Here is a 24,886-nt window from a genome sequence, read left to right on the forward strand (position 1 = left end):
AAAAATATTATTGTGTGCTAACACATTTATTTACTAACAAAAAATGGAAGAACATAAATTACTTCATAAATTTTCTATATACAAATACGGTTTTTATTTCACGTTAAAAAATATTAAAAAAAAGATTGATTATATAAAAAATAAATAATTTACATTCAGAACAAAAATCTATACTATACATAATTTACACTATACATTTAGGTACAAGTATGTGTGTTCTATAATATGTATATATCTTAAGAAATGATTTAAGGAGTTGTGGTGTGTTATTTTCAAATATTTTTTTATGTGCAATTTGCTTTATACAGAATTTTTTCATTATAATATATGATAAATTTAAACTATTTGTATTAAATACAAATAATATTCAAATAATTTGTCAATAAATACATTCATTGACAAGCTAATGAAATATAATAAGATTCCTTTAAAATATTAAAACTCACTTCCAAATTCTATAAAAATCTTCTTCCAAAACACATTTTCAGAACTAATTATGCACCTCCTCCTTCAATGAGTTTACCGATAGCACTAGTATGAGAGTAATATCCATGTAATTTAAAAGTGTAAAATATTTGCTTTTAAAATTTACATTACCTAATATTTTCAATAATTGCTTTTAATCTTTGCCATAAAAAAGGATGGGGCATGGATTTGTTTGTTGTATATGCTCACAATTTTATTTTAGCTGCTATTGACGCATAGCGAACTAATGAAGGTGCACTGGGCGGCTGCATGCAGCAAATGATTAATTCATTCTAACAATTTATACTTCTTGAATAATTCATTCGTTCTAACAATTTATACTTCTTGATATTAATGATTTATCTAAAATTATATTTGTGTTTTGTGTTTAAAAAAGGAAAACATTGGGGTTAGAGCTGTGTTAAAAAATCACAACTTAGAAACAGCTAAAAATATTCAGGATTTTGAAGCTTTCATTGTAAAAGTTTTTGTTATTGTTAGTACGCTAAATTCATGATGGTATGATAAATTCATATACATCAAATTAGTTAGCTACAAATGACAAAAACATTTAACAAAATCATGTGTAATGAAATGTAAAACATGTAACATTTTTGCGGCAGGCCATAAGCCTGCCTCTTTCCTAGTATTAAAAAAAAAGCGCTGTATGTATTTCAAAAGAATCTTTCTACTATTCTAACATCATGATTACATCATAGTGATCAACATATTTATGTATACCTAAAACTAGTAATTAAACAATCTCAGAAAACTGTAAATGTAATTTTACATCAGATGCCACAAAGATTATTTTATTAATTGACAGAACATTTAGGATATTATTTTACCAGCCTAATTTATAGAATTTTACTGATGTAGTCATACCAAAATATACCAATTTTATAGTCACACAAGATATCAATAAACCAATCACTTATTCATACCAATATACCAATCTTATATTCATACCAAACTATTATTATAATCAAATTATTTTTAAAAACTGAATGATGCTTAAAGACAAATTTAAATATTAACATTCTCTAACTCGATAAGGTTGGAAAATTTCTTCCTGCTCCTCCTCCCTCATCCTCTGACCACATTTAATACAATCCTTCCATCTTTGCTAAGCCCCTTATTACAGTAAAATGTGATCTATTACACAGCAGAATATTGAAAATGGTCAACAACAAAATAGTGTAAATTAATAAATTTTTAATTAATTTAGTACTGGATATATTTTTAATTTAGTAAATTACTAAATTTTAGTAATTTTTTTTTATAAACTAATTTTTTTTAACAATTTCAATTAACTTCAAGGATTATTGACAACAAAATCATAAAAACAAATTTACGTTATGGTATTTTGAAGCATAGTTTTAAAGTGATACAAGTTACAGTAATAAAAATTAAAGCAAAAGAGAAATAGTAAATATAAAAATTGACAAAGAAAATGAGAGAAAATATTACATTTAAACATATTCAGAAGTTTATTACTAATTATTAAATATTCCAACAAATGGATGGAAAATTAATTAATTTTTTTAGAGTATTGACTATATTTAAGCTGCTTGTTTGAGTAAAAGTATAGATGAAGTGAAAATATTAAACAAAAAGTTCAACCCTAAGCCAGTTGTTAAGCATGACGTTGCTTTACTGATTATTTTACTAAGGTCCTTTTTTTTTTGCTCCAGAAACATATAAGCTTAACCATTAAATAAGGAACAAAGTACTTTTCTAAAAGCATCATTGACAAAAACCAATAATATCAACAGACCACAACTCCACTTTTTATATTAGTGGTAACCTTATATAGTAACATATTTGGTATTTTTATCATTAAAATTATTTACACTATTGTAACATAACTATCTTATACAGGTTGTGGAAGCGTTGTGCAGATCACAGTTGGTGGCTGATGGTGAGACTGATGTTGATTTGTGTTTGGATAACTATGGCTGCTGAGAATAACTTTATGCTTTAATGCTTCTTCATATGAAGGTGGCCTAATCGGAAGTAAAAGACATGATGGAAACGGCTGATTTGTCCTCGCATCAATACCATTCACTGAACTGAATACTATAATTAGAAAAAAAATAAAAAATGTAAGTATGTTTGTTACTCTCCATTAAAAAAATGTTTGATTACTACAGTACAAATTTAGCATGATCTATTTTATTATTGAGTAAATTTATACATATAGTACATATAGATACTAATACCAACAAAAATCATTAAATTTATAATACAATATATGTTATGAATCCATTATTTTGATTTCAGTATATTTCAACTAATTTCTTAGTCATTTCAATTATTAACATACTGACTATCTTCATAATGCTAAATAAAAATTTAGCAAATTTAAAAAAAAATTTACTAAAGATAACAGGTCCATTTAACTGCAAACAGATCTTTTGTAATACTGCCCACTGACACACCTAAATAGATGTTCTATGAGAAGATTTACCAGACCAGGGTAATTTCATGGGAATGTGTGAGAGCGAATGATCATTCTCACGGTTTGAGTTGGGTCCGGTCCAGCAGATAAAGAGGATAGTAGTATAAATATACTCTGGGGAAGACCAGTTGAAATCAGTCTAAGTGAGATGTTATGATGTCAGTCTGTGAGGAGTGTCTGCGAGATCAGTCTAAGCAAGACGTTATGATGTGAGTTCTGCAAGGAGAGTCTGCGAGAGTGCCATGATAGAGGAATTATTATGCGAGTTTGATGGAATTAAGGTTACGTCACAAGTAATTCCAGTACATGAAAACAAGAAATGGTTCGGTGAGTTGCTGTAAGACTATAATTGAAAGAGATAATGTACTAAATTTCATTCATAAATTGTTAGGGTAGTTTTATTTGTGAACAGCAAAGGTATTAGCAGTGAAAGGAATTTATACTTGTCTTATCTGTTGTACTATTGTTGTTAATATAAGACTAGCGGTTAAAAGTATTAAGACTAGCTGTCATGCTAATGTCTTGTCAATGGAACTGAATTCTGGTTTTCATTATTTATCTACCTGTGAATAAATCCTGGCGATTACTCTAAATTCTGTTTTGTAGGTAATCAGGGTTTTTTATTATTATTGTTATTGACATTTAATATTATTATTGTTTAATGTTACCATTATTGTCATTATTCTGATAATTATCGTGAGTTGTTTATTACTGTCTATTATTATTACTACTATTGATTTGACTTGTTTTACTTATGTTCTTTAACTAATAAATTGTAATTATATAAACATTTTCAATTGTCAGTCTCTCAGCATCCTGATACAGCCAGGAACACACGACAATATTGATGGTTTCTTGTAGTTTATGTTAGTATAAAGAAGTTATGGAATTTTTTGGTATGAATGCGTTCATAGTTTCGTTTAGTTGTTTTGTGCTCTTTATTTATGAAAAACTTGTGGTACTTACGTATTAACGCCACCGCAGCTACAGCTTTATTTAAAAACAAAGTAGTCAATCGGATTTCGGTGGAAAATGAACAGTCTCTTTATTAATTTTAATAAATGGTTATTTATATTTATTTATTTTATAAATTTAATTTAACCAAACTTAACCTACGCTCGCTTCACTTGCTAACCTTGACTAATTAACAGCGTAATTTTTTGAGTATTTATTTAATACATTCAGTAATTATTGCAATTATTTATTATTTAAATAATCAAAACACTGTTGTTAATTAGTCAAGGTTAGCGAGCGAAGCGAGCGTAGGTTAAGTTTGGTTAAATTATATTTGTAAAATAAATATAAATAACCATTTATTAAAATTAATAAAGAGACTGTTTTGAATCTATGTTAAACTCTATATTGGCCCATTTTCCACCGAAATCCGATTGACTACTTTGTTTTTAGATAAAGCTGTAGCTGCGGTGGCATTAATACGTAAGTACCAAACTTGTTTTTAAGTGTTATCAATGAACTTGTTTTTCTGTCAATTTATCTAAATAGTTAATGTGTTAGTTTAATAAACAAGAAGTATGACTGAATTTTATGAAAGCACAAATTCTTAACTGTGAATATTTACATTGAAACTTGTCTATGTAAAAAGAATACTTGTAGGTGGCATATACAAAAGTTTACCTCTGTAAGAAGCGACCCATGTTGTCTGTGGTGCAAGTTGAGATTCCATGTCCGGTAACCTTCTTCTTTGTCTTCTACCACTAAAATTTAAAATTAAATTATTATTGCTGTTATTAAAAAATAAATTTAAAAAACATCACCTTTTAAACATAGAAAGATATTTTTGAACCTTTATTTATTTATTATGTTTCTTTTTCGTCAGGGATGCTTGTTTATTTTTTTAAGTAAAATACTAGAGTTTTTATCCCTCCCCATCACGAGTAAATGTGAATGCATATAACATACAGATGTAATAGTAATGAATGAATTGTTACATATTATTTAATGTATTACTGACGGGAATTTTTAACCAAAGTGGAAGAAATTTGTTTTTTTATTTGTATTTTCCCTGATTAAAAATGTATTTATGGTAAAATCCAATACTTGAAACTAAATTTCTTTGGAATTTTCCATTATTAATGCTGAAATGACTTAAAGGCATGAGATAGTGGATAATTTTCACCTGAGTTTTACCAGATTGTTTTGTGTCCTAGGTGCACCTAGGACTACCACCAAGTGTCATAAGAAACTATAATTTTCTAATAAACATACCCTTCCTAAAGGCCCCTTTCATGTAAGTAATGAATGTTCCCATAGATGATGATGTTAATGGGCTGTTGTTGATTAATGTTATGTTGTGTTGTTGTTGATTAATGAAAATATATCTTTCATCTTTAACATAGTTTATACTTTGTTTTTAACTACCAATTTCTAACTGCTTTTTTAAAAATTTTAATCCAATTTTTTAAATTTAATTCAAATTACACTTAAAATTGTGAAATGTCTTACAATAATTGGGTGTTACAGAAATACAAATGGTATTGACATTTATTTTAAAGATTTGGAGGTATAAAGAGGTAAACGCTGTAATTAATTATTTGATTGAAAAATTCTTCATATTCAATCCAGTTTAACTATATATCAATTTTATCACCCAAAAAACATAACATTTAGTTTTGGAATTTCATTATGTAAAACCAAAATTGTGATTCTATACTTTCTCCTAATAATTAATAATTTACTATGAGAAGGCAATTTTTATTCTTCAGTTGTTAATTTTTTTATAAAAGAGGATAATATTGCTAATGAGTTATAGTGTCATATGTAAAAGCAACAAGATGTTCATAATTCGTAATAACCACTAGTACATTATCTGCATAAAGAGTGGGCTTTATATAACGGCCCCCTTTTATAGGCAATCTGCTAAGATGTTTGCTAGCTAATGAAATTTCATTGTATTTATTTTTGTCACTCATCCTACATTTTTTAAAACTTATTTCCTTATATTATCTTAACATTTATCAGTTATGGGGTTGAAAAATTGATTTTTACTGTTAATTTTAGTCATTTGATGAAGTTAGCTTAATAAAATTTTTACCTTTCAGAAAATGTTGGTCAGTAATGAAGTAACCTCAAGATTGAATTTCATTTACAATAGTGTTCTCCTTGTCTTTACCAACATTCCATAGTTTCTTCACAGATTTAATGAGTGACAAAATTCAAGAGTCCCATCCATCTGCCGGACATAATATTAGGTTTTTAACCTATATACAAACCTAATTATACCTTTATACAGATACTACACCTATGACTATTATAGAAATTGTTTACTAATGAATTACCTTTTTTACAGCAAAAATAGGTTAACTGCCCAATTACAACCACTAATAAGAGAAGAATTTTTGTAGTTATGAAAAAGATCCAACTGGGATTCAAACCCAGAATCTACAGAAATAAAGGCAGAATGCTACGACTCTACCATAAAGATTAATGGATAATAATAGTGATATAAAACACTTACCAGTTACAAAACAGTTTAAATCCCAAATAGATCATTGCTCCTAATGTTATTAATATAACTCCTGGTAAAATCATCTGCCTCATTGGATCAAGATAACCTACAACAATGTTATAATGTAGATGAGTTAAATTAATGAATTGTAGTAGTTTAATTAAAAATATTTGAACTTAAAATAGCTATATAACACAATGCCACATAATACATACATAATTAGTATGTTAATTTTTTCATAACTTATTAATCTCTAAGTGCACCCTAGACCAAGCAATCCTTTCTTTTACCAAGTAATTTATGAAGTTCTCTACTATGACCCATTCGGCCTGGTTTCATCAACTAACACAGAGATCTAACGCCCAATAATAACCCGGTAATAACAAGCTTACATATAGTCTCCATGTGCATCTACTCATACTTCGAACATTCATACAAAACATAGTGAACGTCACCCAACTGTCCGCATTGTGGACAGATTCCTGAGTTTACCAGGCTGAATCTCTGCAGCCTGTCCCTAAAAGGACCATGCCCAGAAAAATATTGTGTCATGTACTTGTTCGGGTTTACCCAAGAGGCACCCTGCAAACTAACAACATCTGGAAAGAGACCATGCATGCCTTTCTGTCATAAGCAAATCTACTTATTTCACACCTGCAATCACCAAGATCGCCTCCCGTGAAATCGTGCAGTAGCCACTCCCTACCGTTAACAATATTAGGCATTGAGCTGCCCTCAACAATACATCCTAATAGCTTTTGAGTTTTAGCCTATCTGCCTAGACTGGCATCGCATATGGCTTAATTGCTCCAATAGATTCAATTTTTTAAAGATATAGATTCAGAATTAAAGCACAATTTTTCATCATAAATTTTAAGTTCAATATTAGTATAACCAACTTTGAAATTTCTCAGCAAATTAATACTTGTTCTAAAGAATAGGTCCTTTCTAAATTTTTTGTTCAACATTAATGTTGTTTTTTCTACATAAAATGAACTCAGAAAAAATCTTAAAGCTTGTCTTAAAAATGTTAAAAATCATTTAAACACCTCTATAATGAGCCCTTGTCACCAATGTTTTTTCCCAATAAACTGTCATTTTCAACAAGAACCTGTCTTGTAATTTTCTACTGTTTGATAATCAGTCAAATGTAAATTTGAATAAATTGTCAGTTAGTAACTCAGAATTGAAGTATATAATTAAATTTGACAAAAATAACATAACACTACATGCATCAAATACTCTAATCTAATCAGATAAAAAAAGGATTTTCTGAAAGATTTCAAAATAATAATCGCCAGTACCATTGCCACTACATCATCGATGAAGAAGGTGTGTATCAGCTTTATAAAGAATTCAGGAAAAAAATTTCCATGTATTTAAAAAGTGAGCCTTTTTAACGTTTGTGTTATATCAAAAAGGTTAGTTACCAAATAACCTATTTTACTTTCCTTAATTTTTCTTTTAAGTTAATTATAATTTAGTAATATTTGAAGACAAAATTAATGATTTATACTCTGTCATTTTTCAACTTCAAAATTAATGACTTATACTGTGTCATTCTACAACTTCTACTTTGGCTGCTGAAAAAATTAGTGGCATTTTATTAATTAATTTTGGGTTTGTGTTTATTAGTGTGTACTTTGTTATTATATGGTATGATTTCTGTATTTCAAATTTTAGTAATTTTATTTGAATGTTTACTGATGTAAGAACGGTCAATAGAATGTTTTTTAAATTTCTTCTTTCTGTACTTGGTATTCTGTTGTCAATAAATGTAGATACATCGACATTTACATGTAATGTGAATATTGTGCAAGATTTTTAAGTATTATTCTCAAGCAATATTGAGTAAGCTTAAGTTAATGTTTACATAAACAAACCTTGTGCAGTAAACTTAAATCAGTACAATAAAAAATATTTTCTTCTTGTAAAATAATAAAATCAAATTATTATAAAAAAGGTCTTCAATGGGACTGTTTGAGCCTTGCGGTTCTCGCAGTACTTTTTCATACGATCCAGTCTTTGTGCCCTTTCTAGTGTTGAAAATGTTCATCTAGAGAGTCTGTCCACCTTTGATTGTTCATTCAGGTGGAAAAGTGTTTCCACTGCATGGCTTCAGGTTTTATAACTATATTGTAACGTCTTATTTTCTAATTTATTGATAGGCATATTTTATTGTAAGTGTACCATGTAAATTTTTGAGCTTTAGCTAGTTTGGTTCTTCTTATTTGGATCAAGGTTTTTTCGTTTAGGTTCTTTATTACTTCTTTGAGGTATTTAAATTGGGTTACTATTTTGATTTTGTTACTGTTTATGTTTATACTTGTTTTAATTACTTTGGTTTTTGGGATATAATTTCTGTCTGTGATTTAGCTTGGTCGATATCATTTGATATTAGTGGCAAGTCATCAGCGAATCTGAGACAGTTTGTTTTAATTTTTTGGCCCATTTTTTACTTTGGGGGACATTTTTTGAGCAATTCCTTGATTACCATTTCTAGATCGTAATTAAATAATAGCAGTGAGAGCCCATCGCCTTGATCCTGTTTTGTTCTCAAATGGTTCCAAGAGCTCACCTTTGAATTTTAACTTCAACTTAGTGTTTGTGAGGGTCAGTTTTATTATATTTATTAATTTGGTATTTAGTCCAAGGTGTCTTAGAATTTTTGGTAGGGATTCTCTGTGGATGCAGTCATAAGCTTTCTTGAAATCTACAAATGTTATCATCATGACTCCCACAACAGGTAATGACTCATGCAATAGGTAATGAATAAATGTAAATTAAAAGTACAATAAAAATAGAAATGCAAGATAAATGTGCAATATTGTCATAATAGTTAAATTATTAGCATGGTAATATTTTTTATACATTCTCTGTGATACACTGTCATAATATAATTACATAATTTTATCTTATATATACCATAACATAACTAACAATGCTTGTGAAATGTTTCTGTTGTGTATGGTATTTAGAAGTGTTATGATGTTACAGAATGTCATTTGTGATGGATAGGTTTTATATAAATTTTTTGAAGATATTATGTTTTTTTTTTTTTGATATGTTGAAGTCTAAGAAACTGAGTGTTTTGTTGTGTTCATATTCTGATGTAAAATGTATGTTACGGGGTAAGGGAATTTATTGTCCCATTAATTCCAAACTAATTTTTGGCGATTTTCATTAAGCAGTTTACCTGTATTACAAAGTGTTAAATGAATATTTCAGTAAACTTTATACAATTTAGTATGTGAGGAATAGTTATTACTTGTATGCGAGTGGTTTTGCTTTGTTATGGTTTGTGTTTAGATTAATATTTGAAGGTGGTTATGGTATACTACAAAGTGATATTTTTCTTTTTTTTTGTAATAAGTTGTTAGTCCTTTTACAAATACATTATTATACAGAATGCTTACATCAAAGATTGCAAGTGTGTAGTTAAATAGTATGTACGAGGGTTATTTTTTTTTCAAGGTCCGATCGGTTACAAAATTAAAACCACAGTGAAAATAACAAATTTTTTATTTGTAACAAGTACTTACATAGTTATGCTATTTCTCTAGATAGTCACCACCGATTTAGACATTTGTCGTAGTGTGGTACCAACTTTCCAATAGCCTTGTCATAGAACGGAGCCGCCTGAGGCTGCAGTGATGGTCGTGCCACGTTCCATGAATTCCACCAAGAGAACTCCATTCCGGTCCCAGAACACAGTAGCCATGGAGAAGGTTCGCTTGAACTTCTTTGGTTTACGATGATGAGAATGCATCCACTGTTTGGATTGTTCTTTTGTTTCTTCAGTTTTGAAATGGACCTATGTCTCGTCCCCTGTGACAATTGTTCAAAAAATCTTCTTCTCCTTCATTGTGGTAGCGCTGGAGAAACGTTAGGGAGGCGTCCATTCTCATTATTTTGTGATGGTCGGACAGTATCTTGGGAACCCATCTCGCACACAGTTTGCGGTACTGAAGTCTCTCACTCACAATGGTGTAGAGAGCTGACCTTGAAATTTCAGAAAATGAATCACTCAATACAGAAATTGTGAACCGATGATTTTCTCGAATTGCTTCATCCACTCGCTCAACGAGATCAACAGTTGACACTCGCTTCCTTCCCTGACTGCCTGCAACATGAACATCTGTACGTCCTGCTTTAAAGTTCCTGCACCATTGTCGCTCTTTGCTGTCACTCATTGAAGTTTCACCGTACACATTACTTATTCGTCGATGAATTTCAACTGCATTCAACTGAAGAAATCGAATTACCGCAAGCACTTCATACTTGGCGGGAGATGCTATTGTTGTAGACATGTTTACGTGCTAGCTGCATGTTCAGAACTAAACGAAGTGACACGGTGTGATACTAGAGATGCTGTGCAACACATGTGCACAAAGGTTCATCTGATCTTTGCGCAGGTTTTTATTTCGCAACCGATCAGATCTTGAAAAAAAAACCCTCGTAAATTCTTTGGTTTAAGAAAAGTGATGAGTAAGACAACTTAATTGTAGGTTTAGAAATTTAAAGTTTTTTTCTGACAGAACTAAATTATCTATCTTAGCATAAAATGCATGACAGTACATTTAAATTAATTAAATGTTTCTTTTAAAGAAATATAAAAAAAAAAATGATTTATTACTTGATGTTAATATTTATTTTTACTTACCAAAATTATCAGCTCCATCATCACCTAAGTAACACCGCTTAGCATCAAAATCCCATAAAAGACCTCTAAGAACAGAAATAAAGAATTTATTAACTGGTGCATCCAGAGTATGAGATGTTTGAAGATTGAAGTGTTAGTTTATGTAAAATAATGAGTACTTTAAAATATATATATACATATATCTGGGTTATTCAAAAGGGACTTAATCGCTTTAAAAACATATAACAATTTATTTAGATAACTTACAGAGTTGGTTGAGGTCTACTTCACAGCAAAACACATCAATTTTTTACTCACATAGTCCATTAGTACCAAATTCAGTGTGCAGTTCGGTCACCAGTGTTGTTAAAAACAGATACATCTATTGGTACGGACATGCTCATATATGTTTTGATTTCACAATTTGCAATTAGTAACTGCAGTTTAACATAATTTTTGTAGAAAGTATGGTAGGGAGCCACCTAGTAGGCATAAAATTCACTCTTGGCACCAAAGCATTGTTGAGACAGTTGTTCTATTAAACATACAAAATCATCATGATGCCTATGCGTCCTTAAAGCTGCTGTGGAACTACTCAAAGCTTTGCATGTAACCAAAGAAATAAACTCTGTGTGTCATATGAGACTGGCATTCCATAGACTGTTTGACATGTATTACATAAAAAATTGCACTTGAAATCATACAAACGAATCATAGTTCAACACATTACAGATGACAATAAAGTTGCTCAGCTGCAGTTTGGTGTGGAAATGATGAATAGATTTGCAGCCAACCATAAATTTTTAGACAATGTAATTTTTAGTGATAAGTCAATGTTTCACATCATTGGCAAGGTGAAAACCCATAACTGCTGAATATGGGGCAGCAAAAACCCTCATGAAACTTTGCAGCACATTAATGATAGCCCTAAGGTCAATATTTTTTATGACCTAAGCAAACAGAGACTGTACAGCCCATTCTTCCTGGAGGCAACCTTTTTTAATTCCTCAGTTGGACAATGATGACCAAGATGGATGCCATTACTATCAGCAAGGCGGGGCACCACCTCACTACCGTCTAGAAGTCCAAGATTTTCATGACACTCAATTCCCAGATTGGTGGATCAGTTGTGAAGGTTTTGCATGGCCACCTTGCTCCCAAGATTTGAGCCTGCTAGATTTTTTCTTGTGGGGATTTTATTATAAATCGGGCTTATGTACAACTTTTTCCTGCTGACCTTGTTGAGCTAAGACTGAATTAATGCCGCAGCTTCAGAGTTAACGCCCAACTTGCTGGCTACAGTCTGAAATGAAATCGACTTCAGGTGGGATACATGTCACATTACAAATGGAAGCCATATCTAACCATGCGAATGTTGGGTGACAAACTTGATGTGTTTTTCTACAAAATCAGACCTCAAGTGAATCTGTAAGTTATCTCAATAAATTTTTATATGCTTTTAACAAATAAGTTGTGTATAATAATAACAAAACAGAAATTAAATCTGCTTACAACACCCAAACCCTTGACATCATTTTAAGAAACAAAACAATGAGAAAGCAAGACAAGAATTTTTGAACCAATGGATAATTTATGAATTTCTTTAAAGAGACTTCATAAAATTATATTTTAATATTAAATTACATACATAATATAACTTTATTTTTTCTGTTTGATTGCATGATTATATTCTACAAAAATATATTTACTGTTTACAAAACAACACTGTTTGGTCAGCTGTTATTAAGTTTTTTGACTTTTGTTTAACATTGTCCAGTTCAACAGCATTATTTTTGTTTTATTGTTATTTATCATTTTTCTCAGTACACTTTAATCTTATTTTTCTTTACTGAAATAAATAATAAAATTATAATAACTATGACGTCCTTCCTGTTCACAACATGAAATATTATAGCTAAATAAATTATAGTTTTATTCTATGGTTTTTCATTTAATTAAATGTAGTAAAGTAGGTATACTGAACTCAATTTTTAACATTGTTGCTTATTACAAACTTCTTTATAAAATTTTTTTTCTAATGCATTTTTGGATTAATTGGCTAAGGGTGTGATCTAAGCCACTTTTGCTTTAAAGTGCCTTAATAAAACTCTAAGCGTGTCAACATGATTAAATTCTATTATTTTTATGTATGTGAAGTATAACATCATATCTTGGGCTAATTCAAAAATTCTGAATGAATTTTCAAAATACAAAAATGGACTATAAGATCATTGTTTGGCACTCATAATTATCAATCATGTAGGACTTATATTTCAAAAATTAAAGAAATAAAATACTAAAAAAATAATTACTTATTCTTAAAATATAACAATATTCACCTCTATCAAACAACTGTTCTTTTTTTACATAACTCAACTCTGTCTTACAAGAAAGGGCCTTATTTTATAAAAATTACCAAACTATTAAAAAATTTTTGCACAAAATGTAAAATGCAATTAAAAGATTTTTTTACATTCCTATTTTTGCTCAACCACATCCATAGGACTGGTAATGTATTTAACTGTTACGTATGTCTGTTTGTTTGTTGCCTTCTGTATCTTCACAGATCCAACTACAACCAACTTTTGGGAAGTAACAGGTAAAATCACTTTTTGTCTCTTGTGAGTTTTTAAAAAATCAATTGATCTCAAAAAATTTGCTTAACTAAAGGAGCCAGGAATGAATCACGGCTAGCGCCCGCCTGCACACTGGCATGTGTTGCATTTCTCATATCAATATATAAGTTGGAGCCTGTGTGATATCCCTACCTCTGTTCAAATATTGAATTTAATTAAAATAATTTTAATAAACTCATACACATATACATTACATGCACATACATTACTATTCATAATCATTCAAATTTTTAGGACATTTAAAAAGTATACTAGTATTGTATCTAGAGGTATGAATGTTAACGTTATGGAAACAACAACAAATAGTACTAAATAAAATAATTATTGCAAAACAAAAAACCCAGCTGCTAACTGTACCAGCTGCTTACCTAGAATAATATGAAAAACTAACAAAAAATTGATTTTTTTTTTCATTTTCATAATTATTCTACGTAAATGTGTATAATAACTGGGTTTTTTTGTTTTTAATAATTTTATTATCCATTAAGTAGTATATCTTCGTGATGTAATATACTATTACATAACAATCAGAACAAAATATTTTATTTATTTATCCCAGCTGGACCAGTTAACCAAATCTGTAAACTGTAGTCTTATTTCCTTTATTTCTTATATTTATAATAAACAGTAATATTTACACATGAAGACAGATTTTGAGGCATTCATTTTTCAAAATTGTGAAATATGGAAAAATGTATCCAATATAAAAAACAAAAATTTATCTTAATAAATGATATTAAACAAAATATACTAACCTCCTACACCGACATCTTCTAGTATCTGTTCTTGTGCAGACAAGATTGATATCTCCAGTAAAGCATTCATAATCTGCTCTACACTGATCGCCATAGGTTTTCACTGGAAATGAGGCAAGATAAATTATAATTCTTTTCTGTGATTTATGTTAAGTATAAATAATTCTAGAAAGATTATTGATCTCAGAATAAATATTAGTATAATCCTTTTTGAAATTTGTATAATTGTAGTTATTAGCTTAGTTTTATCTCTTCTTTTATGATTGTTAGTTACTGATTCTATGTTATAAACTCTTTAGACATATTTTGGTACTAATATTATGAAAATTATTTAACTAAAAGAGAAAATTTAATTTGTAAGTTTATATCGGTTACAAATTTTTTTTTTTTTTAATATTTAAAATAATTAAATATCACTTTCAAATCATCTTTCTTCTATGGAATTACTGATATGATCTGAAAAATATCTTATGAAAGAAAAATTTCCATGTAGTTTCCACATAATATTTTTAAAAACAGTCATGTTTTACCATGGTGATAGTCATCAGTTTTTACATTAGTAACTGATGTGAGATTAAGTCTCTAGTAATTTTTTTTCCAAAAAGACAATTATTTAAAGAAATGCCATGAGAATAAACACTATAGTTTGAATCTTGATATCCATTCTGACGTATTGTGTTTCAAAAAATTAAAGTTTTAAAATTAACTAACACAATAACTATTCTAAAAATTTTATTTTTAAAAATAGTTTTGTCTGAAGTACGTTTTACTCCACAAAAGTAAGAAATAATTAAAAAAAAGAACCAGGTCTTCTGTTCTGATAATGCCCATAAAAAAGTTGTCATTTATACTGAGAATCTAATGGTAACAGGAAACTGAGATATGAAAAAATGTAATTTTCCTTTATTTAACTTGTTTAAAATTTAAATGTTACTGAAGTTGTAATAGTAATTTGTAACAAATTGGGAATGACACACCTACCTTGTTTTTTAGTGTAGATTGTTTATTATTTTTTTAAAAACATTTCTCAGACTTTTATTAAAGTTTTCTCTATTACGGTTTCCCGTGGATCCCTTTTTTTGAGTAAGCAAATTATTCATAAATCAGTAGCAAAATATTATATTTTTACAATTAAACAACATTAAACAACTCTCTCAAATAGTAGAAATTTTTCTTTTTAGTAATAATTATCTACACTTTTTTTAGCAGAGTCACAGGTAGGGCTGTTGTTAATGATGCCAGTCTTAAAAAGGTTAGGAAATCCCCTTCCTTTAAGTATGTAACTGAATAATATGTGCAGTTTTATGTATCCATTGTTATATAGTGTAAGAGGGCCAGTAAAACGAACCAGTGTAACGGATTTCTTCCAATTACGAAAAAAGAGAAAAAATAATAATGAAAAGAAGAATTTAGAAGGAATTAAAGAGGATACTTTTCTCAGAAACAGATCTGTTTAACAATCTGTCCTTTGTAATACAGCCAATGACACCTCCAAAAGCTCTTGTTTGACCAGAGCGTTACCGGACTGGAATAAAAATTTTAGAACAAAATAAGGGCACCGACAATGAAAACTATTACACTTCAACAATTAGAGATGAGCAAAATAACAGTGGGTTCTGTAAGCCAGAGGATATAAATTCTGTGAGGCCATTTCAGCAGAGGCATGATAACAGAGTAGTATTGCAAGCCTGAGTTTGATGCAGTTGTGGTGACAGCAATATCAGTAAGCATGTGACAACGAATGAAGAATACATCATGAGTATTCCAGCATAAACAATGGGTAAATGCAGTTAGTTGTGATGAGTTAATGGTAAACAGTAGTGAAAGTGACAGTATTCTACTTATTCATAAAGTGTAGGGTAGTTGTATTATAAACAGTAAAAATAATAACATTTGCAGAAAGTGAATTGTATGTATTATACCTTACGCGTAAAACTTTTTTGTGTTTTGCACAAAATGACTTATTATCTTATTATCTCATTAATGACTTATTATCTTTTTATCCAGTGTATAATTTACCCGGTTTTGTATTAAGGTTACAATTCCAGATAAGAAAAAGAATTACTTCATGTAAAAAAATAAATATTGTACTTAGCCAAACTTACCAATCGCGTTACCCGTTTCTAATGTACTGGTTGAAATGCTTCTGTAAGTATTCAATTGTAGTTTTTCTGAGTTTTTTATAAAAAGAAATACAAAGCAAAAATACTATCCAGTTGTCACTATTTTGATTTACATCATACTCCTCTACAAAGCAAACATTCCTCACATCTACAAATTACACCTTATTTTTATATTTCCCTCCAGAATACGGACACAACAAATCACCCACTTTCTTGACTTCAATAGATTTAAAATAAACAACAAATACACATTTAAGATTTGCAGAAAATACATTGCAACCTACACACTCAGCCACAACACATCTAACCAGTTCTCAAAGCACAAAATATACAGCTTTCTTACACTATCTACATCGCATACTTGAAGAGTATGAAATTTACAAGCACAAAAATTAACAAACACTATTTACTAAACAAACACAACATAGATCAAATATATAACATGTTATGTACTTGATAAAAGTGAAATTTTTTTCAGTGTTTTGTATTAATTTTTTTAGATCACTCATTTTGAAATAAACATATGGAAATGTTAGAATTTTTAATTTATTAATTATTGGTCTATATTCACTAGAACCAAACAATTATGTCCTAAAATTTTGTTTTAAGTTTCTGAAATAATTCTTCTTAAAACTTGTTTCTATTATGTTGTTTTTTTTCTTCATTTTAATTAATAACAAGAGAAAACATTTTGGATATTAATTTAGGATACCATATTTCAAATACAACAAATTATGAAAATTTGCTTTTAAAAATATACACATACACACACATATATATATATATATACACAAACTGGAAAGAAAGAAAAAGGTTGGTTAGGAAACTTTTATTTCATGCATTACAAAACACTTTTTATGAAATTTTACTTAAAAATAAGGTGTGTTTCTACTTGGATGTGGTTAGGAATTTTATTGGTTTATAGTATTTTGACACAAAGTTAGAACTGTATTTTGTGTAGTACTCACCCATATCTACCCCATATGTTTTTACTGAAACACAATTATTAACAAATTTATAAAGTTCGTTTGGAAAATAATTATTGTATTGTGCTTGTTTTTGTACATGTTCGTGTTTGTTTTAGTGCATATATATTTCTATTGGATTATGTATTTATAACGTAGAAGAAATGAAAAATAAGAAGTATTAATTATTATTTTTATATTTTAATATTCATTCATTTGCATTTAAATACAACATAGATAATTATAACATTTTTGGTTATCTGAACCAGTACACAATAAATCCATACTTGAGGAAATGATTTTCATAGGAGAATAATAATAAAACTACATGATTAAAAATAAAAATTTCCCAAATGTCACCTTACCGACCGCAAATTTTTTGTAACCTGAACCAAGCCAACATACTGATACTTCTTATTTCATCAAATAGTATATTTGATATTTTTTATTGAATTTGCTTGCTTTAGTATTTTACATTTGTCAAATTTATTTTGTTTGTAAATTTCATATTATTCAAGTATGTCGAGTTATGAATTTTATCTGTTCAGTACTAACAAAAAAAATTTGAAAAACCACATACCAATTAAAAAAGTACAGATAAAACATAACATTTAACTACACACTAATCAGGATACTTATTCTTTCAAATGCCACTGGTAACAATGCCAACTGCAATATCATTAATGATTATGATAACAAAAAGGTCATATTTATCAGAAGCAGTTATTTAAAGAAAATTGTAATTTTCATTTTATATGAGGGTTATTTTTTTTCAAGGTCCGATCGGTCACGAAATTAAAACCACAGTGAAAATCACAAATTTTTTATTTGTAACAAGTACTTACATAGTTACGCTATTTCTCTACATAGTCACCACCCCGATTTAGACATTTGTTGTAGCGCGGTACCAACTTTCCAATACCCTCGTCATAGAATGGAGCCACCTGTGTTTTCAGCCATGTTTCTACGCTGGTCTGCAGCTCCATGTCTGTGCCAAAATGTTGTCCTCCTAGTCAGCGTTTCATGTGAGCAAAGAGGTGAAAATCGGATGGAGCCAAGTCTGGGCTGTATGGTGGGTGATCAAACACTTCCCAATGAAAACGCTGCAGGAGCGTCTTTGTTACAGCTGCTTCCGTTGCTTCCTTCCCTGACTGCCTGCATCGTGAATATCTGTACGTCCTGCTTTAAAGTTCCTGCACCATTGTCGCACTTCGCTGTCACTCATTGAAGTTTCACCGTACACATTGCTTATTCGTCGATGAATTTCAGCTGCATTACACCCTTCAGCCTGAAGAAATCGAATTACCGCACGGACTTCACACTTGGCGGGAGATGCTACTGTTATAGATATGTTTACATGCTAGCTGCATGTTCAGAACTAAATGAAGTGACGTGGCGTGGCGTGATTGAAGGCCATACTAGAGACGCTGCGCAAGACATATGCACAAAGGTTCATCTGATTTTTGCGCGGGTTTTTATTTCGCGACCGATCGGACCTTGAAAAAAAATAACCCTTGTAATTTTGATATTTATTTGTTAACAACTGGGGGATCCATGATTACACTCATATTTTCAAAAATATATGGCTTGCTAGCCTGTTTACATATTTCAAGATGATTGTACAAATTCATCTTGTACAAATCTGAGGGTATTATTTTAGTAAAATCCATACTGGCTCTTCAGATTTAACATTTATTGAGTACTTTCCATTTTTTTTTGAATTGAAGTTTTTAATTTTTAATGTCTTGAAAAAATTGACGTTTTAATATTGTCTGATTTTATCTAAGGATTTGTTTCATTTCTGTTATTGATACTCAGTACTTTGTTAAAATTTAATGCAGTTTGAATTACATGTCATGCAATACAGCCATGTGGAAGAGGCCAATGCATATATAACATGTTTCTGGTGCTTTAGATAATGTATTAATATGCATTTCTAATCTTTGTTGTCTATTATATACTCTTACCTTTACCAACAAAATCTCAATTTAGGAATACTCTCCTCAAAATACCATTTTACTAAATAAAATTTCTCTACTGAAAAACTTTCACCACTGATAAAATTCCATGGAAGGAGTACAACAGACCATAATGTAAGGACATACAAAACAGATTTAATAATAAAAAGTGTAAATTTATTCTAATTTTTTATTGAAATAATGCATTTTTGAAAAAAGAAAGGAATAGGACATGATAATCTTAAAATGAAATAATAATCAATTTGTTATTGCTTTGAGAAAAAATCCAGTTGAACGTGAGACAAACAATTTGCTATTTTATCTAATTCATAATGAATAATTTTTAACATATTTACTAATTCTAATATGTCTTCACTGTATGTGATTTTCTTTAAATTTCCAATTTTAGAGTTGAAGTATTTGGAATTTCACAGTGTTCAGGCAATGGTCAATGGTACGGTGCATTATCCATTACTATGACGGATCTTTCAACAACAATTAAAATTGTTACTGCATAAAATTGTCACCATTCATTTCATCGTTCCTCTTGGGAAGATCTGGATTCAAATACTGTAAACCACTGTTCAGAAACCCATTTTCACTTCCTAAGTGCATTACTATTAATCATTTATCTTTTCCAGCCAGGGTTTTCAACCCAGTTGACAAACGTTTCATAAAAGCATCATTTGCACTCTTCATTTCTTTGTACACTCATACACGCCCCTATTAACTCAAGTTTCATGTAGATAATCAATTATAAACACAAAGTAAATTAAAATTAATGAAAATAACACTGAATAAAACTGCTATAAAAGAAGACTGAAATAGTTTCTTTCACTGAACTGAATAATGGTGTGAAGCATTACAAATGATGTTATTGTTATTAAACATCAATAACAAAATGTTTAACGGTTCATTGATGTGCCATGGTGCCACACAAGTAATAGCTTACAGTACATGAATATACACATAAAACAATAATTGTACTTGCACTTTGGAGTGACAGAATTGATTCAACTTTAACTAATTAGATATAACTCATTCATGCTGAATTCATATTTATATCTGCTACACCATTTATGGCACAAGGAGCAAATTTGGATTTTTTGAGCCTGAATCACCTGGAAATGATTCAGATCACATTCTAGTAAAAATAAAGGTGAAAATAAAAAAAAAAAGATGAAAGTAATGTAAGATACGAAAGCAGGGAGGCTGAAAAGGAAAAATTGAAAGTGTTGGTTTGCTGAAAAATTTTCACACTCCACATTACATGGGTAGAAGGATTCAGCTAGAAAGAAACACCTGCAGACTTCTTTGAGGGGAAAAAATCAAGGCATTATCCAGCTAAAAAGCTTATGACAAGCAACAAGCTGTATGAAACTGAATTTTAAACATTTCAAACTGGATTTCACAGAACATTTCTAAGAGGAAATAATAAAAAAGAAAGATGATTTTAAGCCAAGGTTGACTGCTGAGAAAGATAGAACAGTTTCAGAAGAGGTGGAAAGGACATTGAAAAATTATTAAATATAAATCTATGAAATGAGTGAGATACCACAGCATCGAAAGTAAGATAGAAATAGATACCATAGTGATAGAAAGTAAGATGAATAATGTGCTGATGTGATATATGCAGGTGATATTAACCTTACTAGAAAAGTGAAAGTATAATAGTAATTGAAAAGGGACAAGGGAGACTGGCCTAGTTATAAATAATCATAAAACAGTTTATATGGTTATTAGCTGAAAGTTTATTTTTAAAATGGTTTCTAATAATACAGAACAAATTTAACAAAGAGGCCACACTCAAAATAATGTAAGGTAACAAGGCATTTTTGGCATTAACCAATTATTCTAAAAAACTGAAGCTGGCAGTTTAACCGAACTGTATGGAGGCCACACTCAAAATAATGTAAGGTAACAAAGCATTTTTGGCATTAACCAATTATTCTAAAAAACTGAAGCTGGCAGTTTAACCGAACTGTATGGAAGCAGTACCTGGGTGAGGGCACTGGCATATAAAAAAGAGGCTTCTCAGATTTAAAAATAAGTACTAAAGAAAAATACTGGGGCATATTAGACTGGAGTAAAGAATTCAAATCAATAAAGAAAATGATCAGGCATACTGCAGTAAGGATAGTCAATAAATGAAGGTTGGGAGTGGGTAAGCTAAAAAGGCCTGATTCAAGGAAGATTCTGTTAACCTGGATAAGCCTATTGAAAAGAGATCATCAGGATAGGAAAGACAGCATTTACAAGATTCAAAGATCAGCGAAGATGAAGACCAAGGTACAGAACTACAGATTTATTTAAATGGAGTTCTGCAAGAGTTTCAAGCCCATGGGAAAAAAGTATTTACAATGTTCATAAAGAATAAAAGAAATGAAATAAAACAAATTTTCTTGTTAGCTGTAAAAGGATAAAAGGCAACCAGAAAGGTGGAAACATTACTCAAGAAGAGTGACTGACAAAGCGCTATGAAACAGTTTCTTGAAAACAAGAAATAGCCAATATTGTTGTTACTCATACTAAATTAGTCTGTCTACCACAGTTACTTAGCATTCACCAACTTCATGTATAGTTTAACAGTAAATATTGCCAACAGCATTCAACAAGTAAAACAGTGATTTTTTTGTTTTGTTTGTTGATTCAAGTTGAGGGCAAACCCCTGAATGATAATAAAACAGATAACTGAGAATGCAGGGTTAGATATTGAGGTTAAAAGTTAGAAGGTTAGTGCATTGCAGAAAGTACTGGAAAATGCCAAATCATGATCCATTTGTTAACATTCAACAGTTTGTGATCAACTTGAGCCAACAATCACTTATCCTAAATTCTCAGTTTTACTCTCCAGTCTCTTTCTTTCTTTGAAGTTTTTATCTCATTCATATCCCTCTTACCAAAAAATTAACTAATTAGAGAAATATGAAATATTAGTTAATTAGAACATATTTCTAATTAACTAATTAGAATATACCGATTCTAAAAAACAAATCTTTATATATAATTTAATAATATGTTATGAAGGAAAAAATCATTATGAACTAAAGAAATTATTTACTTACTAGCACATGGAAATAGACTTAGATCTCTATCTGTTTCACAGATGCATTGTGAGTTACGACATATATGTCCAACTAACATTGCACAGTCCATAGAATCTTGACATCCTTTAATTCCTGTAAAAGAAAATAAAATTTAATTATAATAATGTACTTATTTTTACCAAAATACATACATTTAATATATGATCAAGAGAGGTAGATAATAAGGTAAAACGGGAATATTAGATCTTTTACGAAGCAACCGCTGATTAACCAGGCAACATTAGACGTATGTAGTTGGAACTGTTGCAGCATGTTACAGCTGGAGAAGACTAAAAGAAAGCACAAACATTCTTCTCATTCAAATAATAGACAGGAATGTTTAAAAATTGAGAACATTAATGTGGGTAAAATAGTGTGGAACTGCTCATATTGCATGGCTATCAAAATATTTAATAAATAAGTACAACAGCAAAAGTTCAATATTAAAATCTATGGCAATATTCTTTCCATAATTTAAGTCTTATTCTTAATTTTCACTTTCACTTAGAGTTTTGAAAATTCAATTATCTAAAACTCAAAGCTTATGAAATGACAAACTAGATCAAATTTTAAAAACAAAATTATTTCTCATTACTAACTTCAAAGCATTTTTAATCATTTTTGTGACCATCTACAGTGTTGTGCTGCTATTCTCACTCAGCATCAGCTGAATTTTTTTTTTAGTTATTTAAAATGACACTTATTTAAAATGAGATCAAAAATTGTAAATCAAATAAACTTTTATTACTCACAATTTATGTCTGTTCATTGTGTTAAAGGTTCTATGTACATTTAATATGTTCAACCATGTTCAGATGCTGCCTTTTTGTTTATGCATTTAATATCAAAGTTGTTGGTTTTAATGGATTTATATCTATGAAATGGTTGTTGAAAAATACTGACTTTGTTACTATGAAGGGCTTCTAAGTGTTCATCGTATCTTAGAACCTAATATTATTTGACTGATACAGTACATTGTGCAAGGGCACTGTGTTATTTGGGTAATAAATTATTATTTGGGTAATAGTTTTAAATTATTTTGTTTTAAAAATTAAACTAGACAATTTCAAAGTTTGTGCTTATTTTTAGAGGTTTCACGTTATTTTATGTACTACTTATCAACAAATAAAATTCTTTCAACTGAAACTTAATGCCTTTTTGTTGAATTGATAAAATGTCTTTAAGAAAAGTGGTTTTTATAGCCCAATTTTTTCACTGATTAAAAAAATGCAGTAGCAGAGACAAAAACCATATTGTGAAAACAAATAGAAACAGAAAAAATATAACAAATTTATTATGTACTTTTTTAGTACATAATAATTTCCGTAATTTTAAACTTACCGTTAATAGCTTCGGCTCGTACCATTCGTAACGCTACCGCCAGTAAAAGTATGGAAGACTGCCATGTTTCCATCGTTAACGTTATCAGCCCGCCTTCCCTTCTCTATTGATTATAGAGCAAGAAAACACCCTTTTAACGTAAACGCGTTGCATTATGGGTCGTTTAATAGTGTCTGACGTCACTTCTCCAAAACTCATTCATACTTGCCCAGAGTAATTTAATTTTACTTTCCAAGTTTATTAAAACTTCCGTTTTTCTAATCATTTGCTTTGCTCTTCCTACTAAATCAAATGTTTAATATTACAGATCGGAATACCCCGTATACATATTCTTTGTAAAAGGTTGATCTTATATTTTTCTTCATCGTTTAGAAATTATGCAGTTCAAAATTGCATATTAACTTTGATCTTTTTCGACTCTTTCTATTCGTTTTTGTAGTTTGGAGAATTTACTTTTAAATCTGTTTCATTTTCTTGAAAGAAAGAGCAAAAGCTTCCTTTGATGCTCGATTACATCAATTTCCGTACATATTTAACTAAATTTTTTTCGTAAAACATACGCTTAAGAACTAGGAAGAAAAATACTCATAAAACTTCATGCCAATACATATTTAGATCGTAATTTTTGGTATATGCCTACTTAAATTATCATTTTCAAGAGATCGTACACCTACCGAGAGGAAGTAAATGAATGATTTGAAATCTTCATTGAAGCGTAGATCTGATAATTACTAGAGTGATCCCTCCATCAAATTTGTAAATGGTGTGTCTAGAGTTCAAAAATGACTCTCGGATACTGCATCTTTGATACGATGATCTTCGTATCTTCAAAAAGCCGTCTCTGCGTGTGTGTTTGGCGTATTGGTTCTTACGGAGACAAATATAACTACTGATATAAATGATACAAGTGGGGGCCTGAATGTTGAGGCGTTGAGGACGGTTTATGTTGCTCTTGTCAGCTCAGTTCTCTAGAGTTTGGGAGTGTTGT

The 24,886-nt window shown here is 29.8% G+C and overlaps 1 protein-coding gene across 2 annotated transcripts; it reads right to left on the reverse strand.

The window, feature by feature from the left end:
* Window positions 1-2,018: 2,018 nt before the first annotated feature.
* On the reverse strand, window positions 2,019-23,985 carry LOC142329575 (uncharacterized). 2 transcript variants are annotated; one of them, XM_075374264.1, is made up of 8 exons: window positions 23,899-23,985; window positions 22,537-22,650; window positions 17,517-17,540; window positions 14,426-14,528; window positions 11,056-11,120; window positions 6,402-6,498; window positions 4,562-4,641; window positions 2,019-2,544 (listed from the first exon to the last, which is right to left on the reverse strand). In XM_075374264.1, the coding sequence occupies exons 1-8, from the start codon at window positions 23,969-23,971 to the stop codon at window positions 2,339-2,341; spliced, it is 762 nt and encodes a 253-aa protein (XP_075230379.1). In that variant the 5' UTR covers window positions 23,972-23,985; the 3' UTR covers window positions 2,019-2,338. The 2 variants fall into 2 exon arrangements, with proteins under 2 accessions (XP_075230379.1, XP_075230380.1); XM_075374265.1 differs by lacking the exon at window positions 17,517-17,540.
* Window positions 23,986-24,886: the final 901 nt, after the last annotated feature.

Source organism: Lycorma delicatula, chromosome 8, assembly GCF_047948215.1.
Source record: "Lycorma delicatula isolate Av1 chromosome 8, ASM4794821v1, whole genome shotgun sequence".
Lineage (NCBI taxonomy): Eukaryota > Metazoa > Arthropoda > Insecta > Hemiptera > Fulgoridae > Lycorma > Lycorma delicatula.

Excerpts from the sequence above, each read along its gene's own strand:
- LOC142329575 (XM_075374264.1), bottom strand. The coding sequence starts at position 23,971 with ATGGAAACATGGCAGTCTTCCATACTTTTACTGGCGGTAGCGTTACGA. Across the intron at positions 22,651-23,898 it reads ACGAGCCGAAGCTATTAACG|GAATTAAAGGATGTCAAGAT; the intron begins GTAAGTTTAAAA and ends TTTCTTTTACAG. Across the intron at positions 14,529-17,516 it reads AACATATGGGGTAGATATGG|TGAAAACCTATGGCGATCAG; the intron begins GTGAGTACTACA and ends CCTCATTTCCAG.